Source organism: Dromiciops gliroides, chromosome 1 (assembly GCF_019393635.1).
Source record: "Dromiciops gliroides isolate mDroGli1 chromosome 1, mDroGli1.pri, whole genome shotgun sequence".
Taxonomy (NCBI): domain Eukaryota; kingdom Metazoa; phylum Chordata; class Mammalia; order Microbiotheria; family Microbiotheriidae; genus Dromiciops; species Dromiciops gliroides.
The window spans coordinates 761,183,935-761,198,616 of NC_057861.1; the positions used below are offsets into that span (position 1 = coordinate 761,183,935).

A 14,682-nucleotide genomic window follows, 5' to 3' on the forward strand; every position below is an offset into this window, starting at 1 on the left:
TTGTGTTGTACAATCTGTGGGGAATTTGGGGTTGTACCCCGTAGCCTTTCAGAGTGGTGGCCAGGCTCTGAAGGTAGAAGAAGGGAAGTCTTTGACTTCTGGATATCTTTACAGGTGTGTGTCTACTTAAGAGTTTGAATTTAGAATTGGCATGTAACTTCTTTGCTAGGCATTCATAGCCTTAGATGAACATTGTAAAAGCTGGTTTAAAAATGCTGCTACTTTGAAATCCTTTGTAGTGGAATGGTTAAAAATCAGGAACTATTGGGGCAGCTAGGTGGTGCAGTGCATAGAGCACCGGCCCTGGAGTCAGGAAGACCTGAGTTCAAATCCGGCCTCAGACACTTAACACTTACTAGCTATGTGACCCTGGGCAAGTCACTTAACCCCAATTGCCTCACTAAAAAAAAAAAAAAGTAAAAAAAAAATCAGGAACTATTTCTAATGTGTAAAAATTTTAAAGAAAAATGATCTCTGGTCAAGCGTGACTTGTGGTTGCGCACTGCTTTCTTGCTCTCCCCCTCCCTCTTAGGTGCTGGCTGTGCAGCAAGGGAGACCATGGTGGGTGAGAGAGGGAATGTTTAGAAAATCTTAAGAAACTGTGCAGAGTATTTTAAATTATTGGTAAAAGCAAATAGAAGGCTGTGCTGTTTGGAATCTTGAGGGGAAAAAAATGGGGGTGTATATTTAAAGTACGCTGCCACTTTAAGTGCTCAGCTGCCATTTCAAGGTCTGTGAAAAATACTGGTAGAGTGTTTTTTTGTTTGTTTTGTTTTTTGGGGTTTTTTTACTGGTAGTTTTAAAGTTACGTTTAAATTGGGGGGGGTGTTTGTGTGTGAGTATATGTGTGTGTGTGTGTGTGTGTGTGTGTGTGTGTGTGTTAAAAACAAAGCGATTGCTGGTTTTAACAAAAACAGGTACATTAGTTGTTTCCTCTGAGACAGAGGAAAGCATTGGAAACTGGTAAATCATTACACAGAAAAGGACCTTCTAGATTTTTTATTTTGTAAACTTGCCAGAAAAGAGCTGGTTCCAAGGAATGGTTTCACTGAGGATTTATAAGGCTGCTTATTGTATAGAAGTAATTTCTAATGATTGATCTTTACACCAGGATAAAGTTTAAACCTGAGAAGGAAGGAAGGAAAAACCAAGCAACGTGTGTGTGTGCACGCGTGCGCGTGTTGGTAAATCTCTTTTTTGCTCATTGCAATTCCGTGAGAGCAGAGGTTTGCTATTTAAGATAAAATATTTGGGGGCTGTAGTTTATATTGTTTTGAGTCTTGAATTCAGGTATAATTGTTTGGGTGGTTAAGCCAGTAATCCAAGTACTGGAGAGAACGCCACAAGAGGGAATGTGCTGCTTACAGGTGGAGGTATCTGGGAAAAAGCCGAGAGGACGATTTTGGACTCGATCCGAGGTGGGCTCCTTCTGGCTCATTGTGTTCCCCACCTGGCTATCCCTGAATCTGGCTAGTGCTGCATGACTGGTGGTCACTTGTGACTTTTGCCTGGAATCAAACAGAGCTAAGGATGTTTTATCCTGGCCTTATAATCATGTCCCTGATTTTTCTTTTATAGCAGATTTCCATAATCAGAGCAAGTCGTCGGTAGAAGAAATGAGCACAATGCAAGTATGTGAGATCTTACTGTTTTCAGTTTAAGTGTGTGGCCACTTTTGTCCAACAACAAGGTATATTAATAGTCAGGTTTGTCATCTACCTTCTAATGCTTACATGGTATGGAAGGTTAAATGAACTGGGTATCTTTTTGGTTTAGAAGAAAGTGAAATCCCTCCCCATGCAGATAAGAGGGAAGATGGTCACTAGCAAACATAGTTATACATTTCAGGTTTGATCATCAATCTGCCCTGTCAGATCTCTGTTATGCACTGCCAGGGGCACCAAGCTACCAACTTCAAGCGGATACAGTAATCTAATGGTTTGAGAAACCTGAAACCAAACGGCAAAGCATGCTGGCACAAATTTGGGTTGAAGCCCAATCTGACACCATCTTCCACACTGAATTCCAATTGGGTCCTTGATGCTGTCACAGACTTAGAGCCAGAGAAGCCCAAGTCCTCGTGGCAAAGATGAGGAAATGAGGCCAGGAAAGTCTCCATGGCTAGCCCAGGACCACCCAGCTAGTAACTGTCCAAAGCAGGGTCTTCCCACTTGTCTCCTAAGCCACTGAGCTGCCTAAAATGTTCCAGGACCCTGAGATCCTCTGCCTCTTCTAGCCATGGGGAGGGCTCACATTCTTGACCAAACCTGGGATGGACAGAAAAGCACTGGTACCAAATGGGGCCCAAGAAGAGTGGGAGTGTCCTAATCAACAACTGGGCTTCAGCCACTGCTCACTGGGTTTCCAGAGCAGTTATCACAGTCAGCGTGGCTCCGGTTTATTGTTCTTTCCTACCCTGTAAGTGGTCGCCAGAGACCTCATTACCAGTTGGAAAGAGTGCTTGGCTGCAGCCTTGGGGGCTGGGGGCGCTGGAGTCAGAAGGTCCTGCTGCTAGAACCAGATCGGGGTGCCCAGGGCAAAGGCATTTGGTTATGAAAACGACAAGGAATTCTTGTTCTGACTCTGCGTGTTGATTGCTTCTGCCAAACCTGAATCCCTCTTCGCCAACCTTTGCCCATTAAAAAAAAAATCCCCACTCCCCACCCAGTTTCCATTTATCCGGCAAACCTCCTGCTGTGTAAGTAGGGTCTGCGGTGCTCCCAGCTGTCTGGGTTAGTGCTAACTCAACTCTCCATTTTCCGTCACACTCCCTCCCCCCACCCCCAAGCCGGCTTCCCGCTGGTCACCCCTCCCCCCAGTCCCAACTACCTTCTGTATCTTATTTTCCGTAAGCTCTTCCAGGTCAGGAACTTTTTTTCTCAGTTATATCCCCAGCACTTGATATAATGTCGGGTACACAGCAGGCACTCAATAAATGCTGGTGCCCTTCCCTTCCCCCTCAGTCCAGGACTTCATTTTCTGCAAATCGAAGGGACTGGATTAGGGAGCTGCTGTGGGTGCAGAGCAGGGGTTGGAACAGGTCCCAGGAGTCCACGGATAGATTTCAGGGATCCAGGAACTTGGATGAGCAAAACATTACATCTTCAACTTCCTTCTCGCTGAAATTCAGCATTCCTTTGATTAGAACCATACTTCTGAGAAGGGGTCCGTGGGCTTTCCTGGGCTGCTGCCAAAGGGAGGGCCCAGGAGCACCCATTCACTCTCTGCCTTTTTTTTTTTTAAAGTGAGGCAATTGGGGTTAAGTGACTTGTCCAGGGTCACACAGCTAGTAAGTGTTAAGTGTCTGAGGTCAGATTTGAACTCAGGTCCTCCTGAATCCAGGGCCAATGCTCTATCCACTGCGTCATCTAGCTGCTCCCCCCACCCCACCCCACCCATTCACTCTCCAAGGCCTGGGCCCAGAGGCTGCCTCTGGCTCCTTCCTCCTGGGAGCCCTTGGATGTGTGGGGCCCTTCTCCTGCCCCCTTCAGGCCTCCTCAGCCATGATTGTTGGGGTGATTGTCCTTTCTCCCTGTGATCCCTTCCATGTGTCTGGATTTTGTTGTGCCTGGAGGCCATCCCAGGTGGTGTTTCAGGTTTTCTGGCTTCAGGGTCTTCAGGCTTGCCTTTGAGTGTTTCAAACACATTTTTGGTGGGGCCTCCCAGAGTGATGCAGCCTCTGCTTGGGGTCCCTGATGGTTAAGAGGGAGGCTTGCTGACGCCCCAATCCCTCGGCTTTCAGGCCATTGCTTACTGGCTGAGGGCCTCATGTGGCCCTAATATGGCCAGATGTGGCCTTCACGTGGCCCTCTGGGTCAATCTTGGGGCCCCATGATCTGCCACTTTGTTTTACTGACAGAAGTGGGGGGGGGGGCACGGCTGAAGAGGTGGTGAACCATAGCAGGCCCGTGTTCCCTAGTTTGCATTTCTTCTGAAAATCACTGACTCGTATCCTTCAGCTGCCTATGGATTGGGGAATGGCTCTGCTACTGGGGAGTCAGACTCGTGTTGGTGATATTTAATGCAAATATATTCCCGCTAGACTGTTTTTCTTCTAATTCTGTCTTCGATGACAAATAGAAGGCCAGAGGCCAGAAAATTCCTTCCAGGATCCTAGATAAAACCATCCTCTGCCCTAAGCCCCCTCTGGCCTCCTTCTGGCTCCCTCCCTGTATCTGCCTCCAGGCTGCCTCATGTTACTCGTAGAAATCTCTGAGGCAAGCCTGTGTGGTCCAGCTGCCCAAGAAAACAGGTGGAGCTGGATCCCTGAGGTGGCTAAACCCATCCTTGGACCCCCAGATGCCATCAGGAGGAATCTATCTGGAAAGAAATCCAAAAAGAAGTCTGCAGACTATAATGACTGTCCGTGTAGAGGCAAAGTCCTGGTGCCCACCAGCAGGGAAGTGGCCCACGGAGCAAAGTCCGAGCAGAAGCCGCTCTCCCCTTGGTCCTTCTGCCTCTGCAGTCGGCCAGCCCCGGCAGCTCCCTCGGTGTCAGGGCAGGTGCCGGGGCCACGGCTCTGCCTTGGGTCAGGAGGCTGGGGAAGCCCTTCATTTGTACAGCGTCGCTAGCAGCAAGTTGTTCTCAGCTCTGTTGGTTCAGGAGGGAAACTCGAGGTGGGTTGTGTGAAAATGCTGCGACTATGGCCAGCGTGGTGTGCGAAGGGGCTTCTGGGAATCCCACATCCTCCCTTGGACACCTATTGATCAGCTTGGGGACCCTGGGCAAGTCGCTTCCAAGCCCCAGTTCCCTTCTCTGTCGAGTGAGTCTAGAACCTAATCCCTGGAGGTGTTGTTAGGCAACTAGAAGGGGCCTGAGACCTCTAGTCCGGTCCCTAAAAAGAGCCCATGGGGGTGGGGGGTGATCACTGCAGCACTGCCTGCAGATCAATGCTTCCCGAGGAGCCCCCTGCTCTTGGGAAAAGGGATCGCCCTGAGCAAGCTTTTCCTGAAATCTAGCCTAGACCGCACCCTTTTCTAAGCATCCCCTCTCAGCCCAGAGTGTCACCCTCTGGGCTCTGCTCCCACGTCACCTGTAAAGGGCCCACTCCAAGGGCTAGCAGGGCATCCCCCCCAAACAACTTCCATCTCTCCTCTTTGGAAGGGTCTCCTTTTGTGGCTTCAGAATTTCGTGCTTGAGAATGCCCATCCCTCCTGCGCCCACTTCCCCGGCCGACTTGTGGTTCGTGGGCTCCTGCCCCTCGTTCCCCCCACTCCCTCTTAGTCACCCTCCCCCACCTCCGGGGGCAGTCACGGACAGACCCTGGGGGAGGGCTCCTTCCCCTCCATCTCCTCGTCCCCACCCCAGGACTCAGTTTCTCCTCCTTGGCAAGAATCAACTCTAGACAAAGTTCTTCTTGTGGGCCTGCCCATCACAAAGGCCAGTCGGCGTCAGGGAGCAGCTGTGTGCCCAAGATTCCAACTCCCACCACTGTGCCAAGGTGGGGGGTGAGGAAGTCCACAAGAGGGTGTGTTTTCATCGCGGTTCTGTTGGTGGGTGAGGCAGCCAGGACTCTTTCACTTCTCAAATTCTGGGATTCTGATCCGTAGAAGTGCTTAATAAGTGCCGACTGACTGAGTCCTCCTGGCCTCTGGCTGTGAAGTGCCACCTCCCACCCCACCCCTGCTCTCAAGCCCCTTCAAAGAGGACCTTGCCCCCTCCCCCCTCACTCCAGAGACATCTTGCATTTACTTTGGTATGGAGGCTGCCTGCAATCAGGGATGAATCCAGTTTGGTCTTTGTGATCTTAGTGCTGGGCACACAGCAGGCATTTAATAAATGCTTTTTGATTGTCAAGGAAGGCGGTATTGCCAGGTAGATTCAACAAGCCTTAATTAAGCTCCTACTATGTGAAGGGCTAAGTCTTGAGAATATAAAGGAAGGCAAGAGATAGCCCCTGCCCCAGAAGAGCGCACAGTGGGGTGACAATGGGGGGCAGACAAGACACAGGCAGGATAACCTGGGGAAGGCACCTCCTGGAGGGAGAAGGCTCCGGGCAGAGGAGAGGCAGTGAGAGACAGCCAGGAAGCCAGTGTGGGCCAGACACCAGCTTTATGCCCAGCACTGTGCTAGACACCAAGTACACAGAGCCTCCGAGGACCTGTGTCCTATCTTGTTGACCCCTTGTCTGAGGTCAGTGACCTGTCTCTGAGTACAGGGAACACAGCCCTCAAGGGCTGAGTCAGGAGGGGAGCCGGCTGTGAATTCTGTGCCAACACTGTGCATGTGGCGAGCAGAGCCCTGAGTCACTGGGTCGGCACGTCAGCTTGGAAGCAAAGCTTCCACGGAAAGCTGCACGCGCCCCCAAACAGTCCCAAGCGTGGACCCCCGCCAGGGCCCCCGGGGGCCCAGGGAGAAGGTGTGGGATTTTCTAGTCCCCCAGCGGCGTCTTCCTTTGAAGTGCAGTCCAGCCCGGCCAGCCCTGATGGACTGCCCAACCCTGCCTCCAGCTCTCCTGATGTCATCGCAGGCCTCTGGCCTCTCTCCTTCGCCGGTCCTGCCTCACTCACCGTCCCTCAAGCTGCCCTGCCCAGTGAGCCTTCCCTTGAAGCAAATTCAGCCCAAATCAAGCCCCCGACAATTCTTAGCATCATGGACTGCTCTTCTCAGAGGCCGGGCTCGGTCATCCTAATGCCATACAAACATCCATTTGTTACTGAGCGGCCTAGACACAACAAAGGACTTGCGCCTGTCTGGGCTATTTGTCCCTAACCACAGGCCCCCAGACCACTGGGCATCTTCATGAGCAAGCCCCTCCCTCCCCTCACCTCTGCTCATTTCCCACTTCCTGCTTCTCCTCTGCCCTGGGAAGGAAGCCACATCTGAGCTTCCCAACACTGTGGACCATCAGAACAAATGGGTTCTAAGCCTGGGGTCTTTCCAGTGAGTCATCTTAGGGTCAGGGGTAGCAAAGGAGCTCCTCCTCCATCCTGCCCTGGGGGTCCCGAGGAGCATCCTGACTTAGGAAGCCTGTGGCTGGCCCTGGGCAGGGGTGGCCAAGCAGGGGCCCTTTGCCAGCCTCTGGTAATTTGTCCTCCAAGATTCCGCTCCTGGGATTTCCGGATAACTAGCTTCCCTGACAATCCCATGCCCTTTCCTTTCTGCATTTAAAAACCTGCTTCTGAGAAGGCTTGATTCGAGGAAGTTCCCAGGGGGGCCAGGCCGGCCTGGAGGGAGTCCTTGTCCCAGCACAGCTGGGCTAGAGGCCTCCGAAGTCAATACGACCCACACGCTCATGGGGGGGAGGCCCAGCCATGGGGGAGGGAGGGAGGGGGAGGGCAGCACCAAGAACGGCCGCCTCCTTAAGCAGGCCGGGGCTCCATGGAAGTCAAGAGGCCGAGCCTCTGGTTTACAGACAGGGAAGCCGAGGCCCGTGCAGACAGACCTTGGGGGCCACCCACAAAGCAGGGGAAGGGCCGGGCCGATCTCTCAGGGTCAGGCCACATGGGCAGGGGCACGGCTGCTGTCCACCGAGCTTCCACGCCCGAGCCGACCAGTCCTTAGCCACGGGTCTCAGCTGTCCCAGGAACGTCTGGTTCCCCTCCAAAGCCTGCCCTTGGCTCTGCCCGCTCTCACAACGCTCCCTTGGGGGGTCATCCTCAGGTCCTCTCCTGCCCCGGTTCCTCCTGAGCCTCTCTGCGGGCCATGACCCCAGTCTCCTGATCCCCAGAGCAGGGAGCCCCCCACTCTGCCCTCGGCGCAGACCTCCAGAGCATCTTTAATATTTTCCATATGCTGCATACGAAGCAGAGCTTGGAAAGTGCTGAGGTTGGCAGTGGCTGCGGCCCGGACACCGCGAGAGGCGCCGGCCTCCCGGGCCCTTCTCCAGCCGCTCCGTCTGTCGGGAAGCGCTTGAGGTTGAGAAGTCGACCAGGGCTTTCCATTCTACAAACCAGCCGGCAGCTTCTCCTTTCTTTGGCTTTGCTGAGTCCCACTGGTGGGGAGACCACAAGACATGTGGCTTGGCACGTCCAGGGGGAATGGAAACCCTGACGGGCAGCGGTCGGGCCTCAGGAGGGGAAAAAGGGGACTTGCTGCCCCCTCCAGCCCGCCAGCCTGGCTCAGCTTCCAGCCCTCTCCTTCCTCTTCAGAAACCAGCAGGAGTGGTCCCCAGAGGGCACCCCTTCCAGGGCAGCTTCAGGCCTGTCACGGGGCAGCCCCTGGACACCCCTCCCTGTCACGCCTCCTACGGGGCCAGTCTTAGAACCCATAGATCCTCCTTGCTCCACCCGGCTGCTAAAGCACTAGCCTGACCCCACTGCCCCTTCTTCCTTCAAAGACTGAGTCCTCTGTTTGACCCAGAAGCCCTTCCCGATCTGGTCCCACCCTCTTCAGGCCGACCCCTCTGTAGCCAAAGGGACCCATCTGCTGACCCCCACGCCTCTGCCCAGCCTGGCCCCTGGGCCTGAAAGACTCCTGCCTCACAAGGCCTCGGTTGCATCAGGGCACCCTCTGTTTGCATCCTAGTACACAGTGGGTGCCTAATAAGTGCTTTTTGCTCCTTGGCCCTCGGTCTCTCTGTCGTTGTTCACCCATCCCAGGGGTGTGAGCTCACCTTGGTCTCCTGGGCTGGATGGAAAGCTGTCTGAGGACAGGACCCACCTTGGCTGCCGCTCCTCCCAAGTCTGCAGGTGCTTGGTTCTCATCCAGATGCGCCCCCCCCCGCCCCCCCATGGCTCCTTTCATAATCATGAAATAATGACAGCGTATATTGAGTGCCAGCAGTTACCAGGTGCTATGCTAAGTGCTTCACCCTGCCAGGGAAGGGCCGTCATCGTGCCCATTCGACAGAGGAAACTGAGGCGTTCAGAGGGAAAGCCAAGCACCACCCCAGGCCCCTGCCATGGGGGGGGGGCTCCCCAGACCTGGACGCAGTCTCACCCCTCCCCTCCAGCAAACGGCCTCGGACGTGGGTGAAGGGACTTGGCCAAGACCTCATACCCAGTCTCCATGGGCCTGTCCTACCAGAGACCCCCGTGTGGCCCGGGACAAGCACCGTCCTCAGAAGCCACGGGCTAGGGGCTGCCGGGGTCTCAGACTGAGGTCGTCACTTAGGAACCTTTCCTTCCTTTTCCTGGCCAGGAGAAACACCCTGCTGTGGTGCAGCTGCCAGGAGGCCTGGCCGCAGACTGCATGAAGCTCCAGAGCCCCCGCGTGCCCGGGTGAGTCCTCGGCCTGCCCCCAGACCACAGAGGTGACCCCCAGCCCCTCTGCCAGGTGCCCACCCTGGTGGGGGAGGGCCTTCAGAGATGCTCCCTGCTACTGCCAGGCGCTCCTGCCCCGGAACCTCAGAAGGCCTTCCAGCCCTACCCAGGAAGCGCTTTACAATCAGGATCTCACAGCCACTGGGGGTGGGGGGCTGGGCTATTATTATCCCTTTATAGAGGAGGAAATGGAAGCAAGCCTGGGTGGCTAAGCACCTTACTAGTGGTCACAGGTAATGAGTGTCTGAGGCTGGACTTGAACTCAGGTCTTCCTGACTCCAGGGCCAGCACTCTACCCACTGTGCCACCAGCTGCCTCATTCCTTGAGCCTGGAGAGAGGAGGAAATGGGTTGGTGGGCAAAAGAAAGGTGCTTTTAAAGCACAAAGTGGGTGAGAGAATCTGTAATTCTTTTTGTTTTTTATTTTGTTTTGCGGGGCAATGAGGGTTAAGTGACTTGCCCAGGGTCACACAGTAAGTATCGAGAGTCTGACACTGGATTTGAACTCGGGTCCTCCTGAATCCAGGGCCAGTTCCAGCTCATCTCTGGGCGGCTGGGCTGTCACTCACTAGGCTCACTTCTCTGAGACTCAGTTTTCTCCTCTGTAAACTGGGGCTAGCAGTAGATTGCCCTGCCCTCCCCCCAGCACTACAGACTCTAACCCAGGGCCCCTCAAGCTGCTTTGGCCTGTCCTGGCTGGACAGTCGGTGGAGTGACCGTCCCCTTTACAGCCCCGTGTCATCACGTGGCCGAGGCCCTGGGTCCTGGAGAGATGTTCTGCCCTAGAGAGGGGCTCCTGGGCTGGGCCAGCACCACCCTCCCTCCCTCCTCAAGACCTCTCCTGCAATGGCTGGGCCTCGTCCTTGGCCATGGTCCTCCTCCAGATCCCCATCTCCCTCCCTTCTCCCCAGGGTCCAACACCCAAAGCCCCCAGCTCCTGGGTCTCCTCCCTCCAGGGCCCTTGGCCTCAGCCAGATGGGTCCCAGCACTGTTCTCCCTCCATCTGCCCATCATGTCTCTCCCTGGGCCTCCCCCTCACCGTGACCTCCAATACCTCCCCACCAGGAGCTTGATGGTCATTACTGGAACGCTTGGCTTTCCTTCCATTCTGATCCTGACACAAAGTGACCAAGCCTGGGCTGAAACCCCCCCCCACCGCCTGGCCCTCACTTCCGAGACAGCGTTAGCACAGCAGCACATCATTTGACCTCCCGGGCCCTGACCGTGGCTCTTCTGCCTGCATCCCGCCTGCCCACCGCTGCCTCCTGCCTCCCCCCCCCTCTCTGATGAGATGCCCCTGACCCTCCCCAGCAGGCTCCCCCCTCAGACACCCCCATTTTCTCATCTTTGGTATCTCTGCATCACCTTCAATTCACTGAAAACCCCTGAACAAGACCTTGCCATCCCCTCATTGTCCCCTACAGCCAAACTCCCCAAACCCCAAACTATACTTGGGGAGTCTTCTCGCTGCCTTTCCCTCCCTGCCCCCCCCACTCGCTGAAACCCTTGCTCATAGTCTGTCCCGCGAGGGGGGGAGGGGAGGGCTGGGACCAGGCACAGACTGCACACCCTGCCCCCTCCTCTCGGGCTGGATCCCCATTAACCCTGGAGGTCTCCCAAGGCTCTGTCCTGGGCTCTCATAAGCCCCACGGGTGAAAGGATCCTGTCTGGAGGCTTCCAGCAACACGCCCCCCCCCCCCCCCCCCCCCCGTGTCAGCACCTCAAGTGCAGCAGGGCCCGGCCCCTCAGCGGCCCCGCCCGAGCCCTGTGGACAAGGAACCAGCTCTAGAACACAGCTGCTCAGGGGCAGCCCCGCCCTGCCTCCTGCAGGCTCTCCTCAGCTTACACCAGGCCGCTCTCACCTTCCTCCCACCCACTGGTCTACTTTGGCTCATTTCCCCCAGGACCCCCACCCCCCTTTCCAGTTTTCTTAGGCCTCGTTGCCTTCCGAGACACCCCATCTCCTGCCTCCCCCTTCCCTCCGTCTGCACCTCTTTGGATGCCTCCACCGTGTCCTCACACCCCAGGAAACTCATCCCTGGGCAATCTCACCCAGCCTCGGTATCTGAGTCTCCCCCTCCGACCCTGCTTCTAACCCTGAGTCTCCTGCTGGCATCTTGGGGCAACCTGTGGGTGGGGTGGGGTCTCAAAGATAGGGGCTGTGTCCCAAGCACTTGGGGCGGGGCCTGCTCCCTGGCCAACCCCAATAAACACTGGTCAGTTGGTTGGTTGGCTGTGGTCTGAAGACAGGCCGGTGATCAGTTTGTCCACCTGGTCCATCCGCTAAGGGCTTAGCCAGGTTGCAATCTGCGTGGCTGGAGGGAGGGCCCCTTGGGAGACGAGCCGGCTGTGCCCAGCTCCCTCCCTCTCCAGGCCAAGCACGAACAAAGGGCTGGTGACCATGGGCAGGGACAGAGGGACAAGCGAAGGTCTCTGGGGGCCGGGAGAGTCCATTCAAGTCATTCCCGCCTGTCCGAACTCTGCCCCTCGCAGGTTTGAGTTTGTGGTCGTGTGGATGGTGCACATTGAGGAAGAGGGGAAGGTGGTGCCCAAGTTGGACCTTCTAACGAAGATCCCGGAGCGAGGTAGGGCCGCGGCGACCTCGGGAAGTGGTTCTGACTCCCCTTCAGGCTCCTTCCCACTTGTGACATGCATGCCCCATTACCTGCTCCTGACCCAACCCCAGGTTATTTCTCATTCTACGAGGCCACGAGATGGGCGTCCACACTCCCTTTCCTATGTCTCCCGCCTTCTCCACTAAGCGGTCCTGAGGGAGACAGGAAGGGCCCCAGAGACTGCCCATTGAATTCCCCTTCTGGGAGGCGTTTTACAAACGAGCTCCCGGTGAGTCTGGGCCCAGGGAGAGGCCTCTGTCTCTCCTCGGAGAACCAGCCCAGCCACTCTCAGATCCAGGGTGATGGGGAGAAAGCCTCGGTGACCAGGGAGGGAAGGAAAACCCAGGGCAGCCCCCCGTGGGCCAGGAGCCCCCCAGGCCTTCTCAGAACAAGGAGGAAGGAGCAGGACGCACTCCCATGGCCGGCCCCTGTCCCCAGTCCCCGGGTGCCCCAGGAGCCGTGGTCCTGCCTCAGGGCAGCCCATTTTTCAAGGGTGTGTCTTGGCGGTTCTGCTTTTCCCTACAGCCCTGATCCTGGATGAGAAGAAGGTAGCGGAGCAAGCCCCTCACTGCTTCCGGACCCTTCTGCAGCTGCTGGGCATCGAGGCTGCCATCGAAAACCTCATTGAGCTACTGAGCGCGCACAAATGAAGCCCCCGGGAGAGACTGGCTGTGTGGGAGGTCTTTAATGAGGAACCTGCGGTTCTGCTGGATAGAAACCAAACCCTCCGCCATGCTCTGATAAGTATGGCACGTGAGATAGAAAGGGTCCGATGGGAAAAATAAATAGAGCCATTTAAATAAAAAGCCACAGGCCCAGTGCTGGTGCGGCGCAATGTTCTCTAAGCCCGGGGTTCTGCAAACACAGAGACGCTCCCGCCCAGGGCCCAGCCCCCTCCCTTGGCACTCACAACCCACAGAAGCACTGTCCCAGGGCAGGATCTTCCCTCCTACCCTCCCTTCTCCCCACAGAAGGGGCTGGCTCTGGGCCTGCACAGGTGCGCTCCAGAGCCCTGCTCTGACTGCCCAAGGCAGCAGGTCTGGGGGGGGGTCTCCTGCCCCTCCGTGGACACAGGTGGGCCCCAGAGCATAAGAATCGGCAAAGGATTCTGGGAGCTGCTGCCCACGGGTGTTCGAGGGAGCATGGATGCCCACACACCCCCACATGGGCAAGCGTGCATGTGTGGGGGAGCTGATGACATCTGCCACCCTGGGCCTGCACCCTGTCTGCACCTTAGCAAGTCTCAAGGGCCTCTGCTCACAGCCTCATTCCTTCTCAGATGTGGCCAAGCTAAAACTGGGAAGGAGGGAGGCAGGGGCTGGCCGGAGGTCCAGACTCCACAGAGATCCCAGAGGGCCTGAGGGGGCGGCCAGAGGGCCACCGCCCATAGGATGAACCACATTGCCTCAATCTTTCCCCCGAAAGGAGCGTCACTGAGTCTCCCGGCCAAGGCTGAGGAACTCGCTGAGGCTGACCAAATGTCACAGCTCTTGATCCCTGACTCTCTGCTCTCCAAAGGGTGGGCGAGTTCTGAACCCTACAGAAAACCCCTTGGGGGATGGCTGCCAGCCTAAGGAAGCGACTGGGCCACAGGCAGAGCCACCAGCAAGGGCAGGGGCCAATGCAGATTCACATTACTTGGGGCATGGAAGAGGGGTAAGGGCCGCAGGCAGACCTCCCTCAGGGATGAAGAGGGGGCCAACCTGGGCTGTTCCCACAGGTCCAAACCCCCAGAGGGCATCAGTACCCCCAGGCAGATGGCCCAGACCCCCATTTGCCCTGAGCTTAGCCCTCAGTACACACAGGTTTGAGAGATCACAAGGGACAGAGCCCGAGGCGGCTGAGCACGGAGAAAGGGGCCACGGGTCTGAGGCGTACTGCGGCAAGGGGGCCACGGCTAGGCCCCCGGAGGCTCAGGGACCAGGAGGGAGCAGCCACCTTCCCCTTCCAAAGCGCGCCAACTGGCCTCCTCGTGAATAAGTGAGCGGGCCTCACTGCTGGGTCTGCAAATAACTGCATTTGGGCCCGCCTAAGAAGAGTCTCTCCCCCCCGCCCCTTCCCTATTGAGGCCATAATTTTTAATAGCAGCATGTGGGCAGTCACCCACCCGCTCCCCCTACCCCAAGGCCGCCAGGCCCAGGGACACAGAGCAAGCGCCCTGCAGGCGGGGCGGCACCAAGAGCACTTCTGGGGTGAGGGCAGAGGGCAGTGGCTGGTCCTCTTGGAAGTTCAGGGACAAAGTCCAGCAGGATGTGAGGAGGTGGGGGGCTTGGCGAGCCCCCCAAATTGGCTGCAGCAGGAGGGTGGGCCTCCGGGGTCTGGTTCCCGGCCCTCATCCAGGGCGCCGCTCGCCCTCCCTGGGGCGGGGGCCGCCAGTCCCTTCAAGTGCTCCTGTTCTTGGTTTCTGAAAGGCCACCCCACCTCCGACAGGGTCAGAGCAGACACACTCACGGCGAGCACCTGTCACCCCTCCCTCCCGCCCGGCCCGAGGCAGACCCCACCGGCCGCTGCTACACCTTGTGCAGGACCAGGGTGCAGTCCTCGGGGAGGCCGGCCTTCACGGGCTCCTTCTGGGGGCACACGTTCTTCAGGTAGGAGCTGACAATCTTGCCGTCCAGTTTGTGCTGATGGGGGATGCTCTCATACGGCTTGATGTCCAAGTCGAGGACGGAGACGGAGAAGGCGAACCTGGACCTCGATGAAGGGACGACGGGGCACTGGTCAGAGCTACAAACACAGGGCAGGGTTCAGGAGGCGGCGGCGGCACTCCCAGGGGCAGCACACAGTAGATGCTTTATAAATGCCCCACGCCACTCCCCATCACCCCCCCATCTGGCCTCTAAGGGAGCTCAGAATACCAGAGGG

The 14,682-nt window shown here is 56.7% G+C and overlaps 2 protein-coding genes across 2 annotated transcripts in view; one reads left to right on the forward strand and one right to left on the reverse strand.

Annotated features, from left to right (window-relative positions):
- Positions 1-12,617, forward strand: part of LOC122737067 (centromere protein P) — a 194,273-nt gene extending 181,656 nt beyond the window's left edge. The window contains exons 6-8 of the mRNA XM_043979485.1: positions 9,082-9,161; positions 11,696-11,787; positions 12,343-12,617. Coding sequence (XP_043835420.1) covers positions 9,082-9,161; positions 11,696-11,787; positions 12,343-12,467 — 297 coding nt within the window. The 3' untranslated portion in view covers positions 12,468-12,617. The remainder of the gene's footprint in view (positions 1-9,081; positions 9,162-11,695; positions 11,788-12,342) is intronic.
- Positions 12,574-14,682, reverse strand: part of IPPK (inositol-pentakisphosphate 2-kinase) — a 48,838-nt gene continuing 46,729 nt past the window's right edge. Inside the window, 1 exon segment of the mRNA XM_043979488.1 lies at positions 12,574-14,544. Coding sequence (XP_043835423.1) covers positions 14,328-14,544 — 217 coding nt within the window. The 3' untranslated portion in view covers positions 12,574-14,327.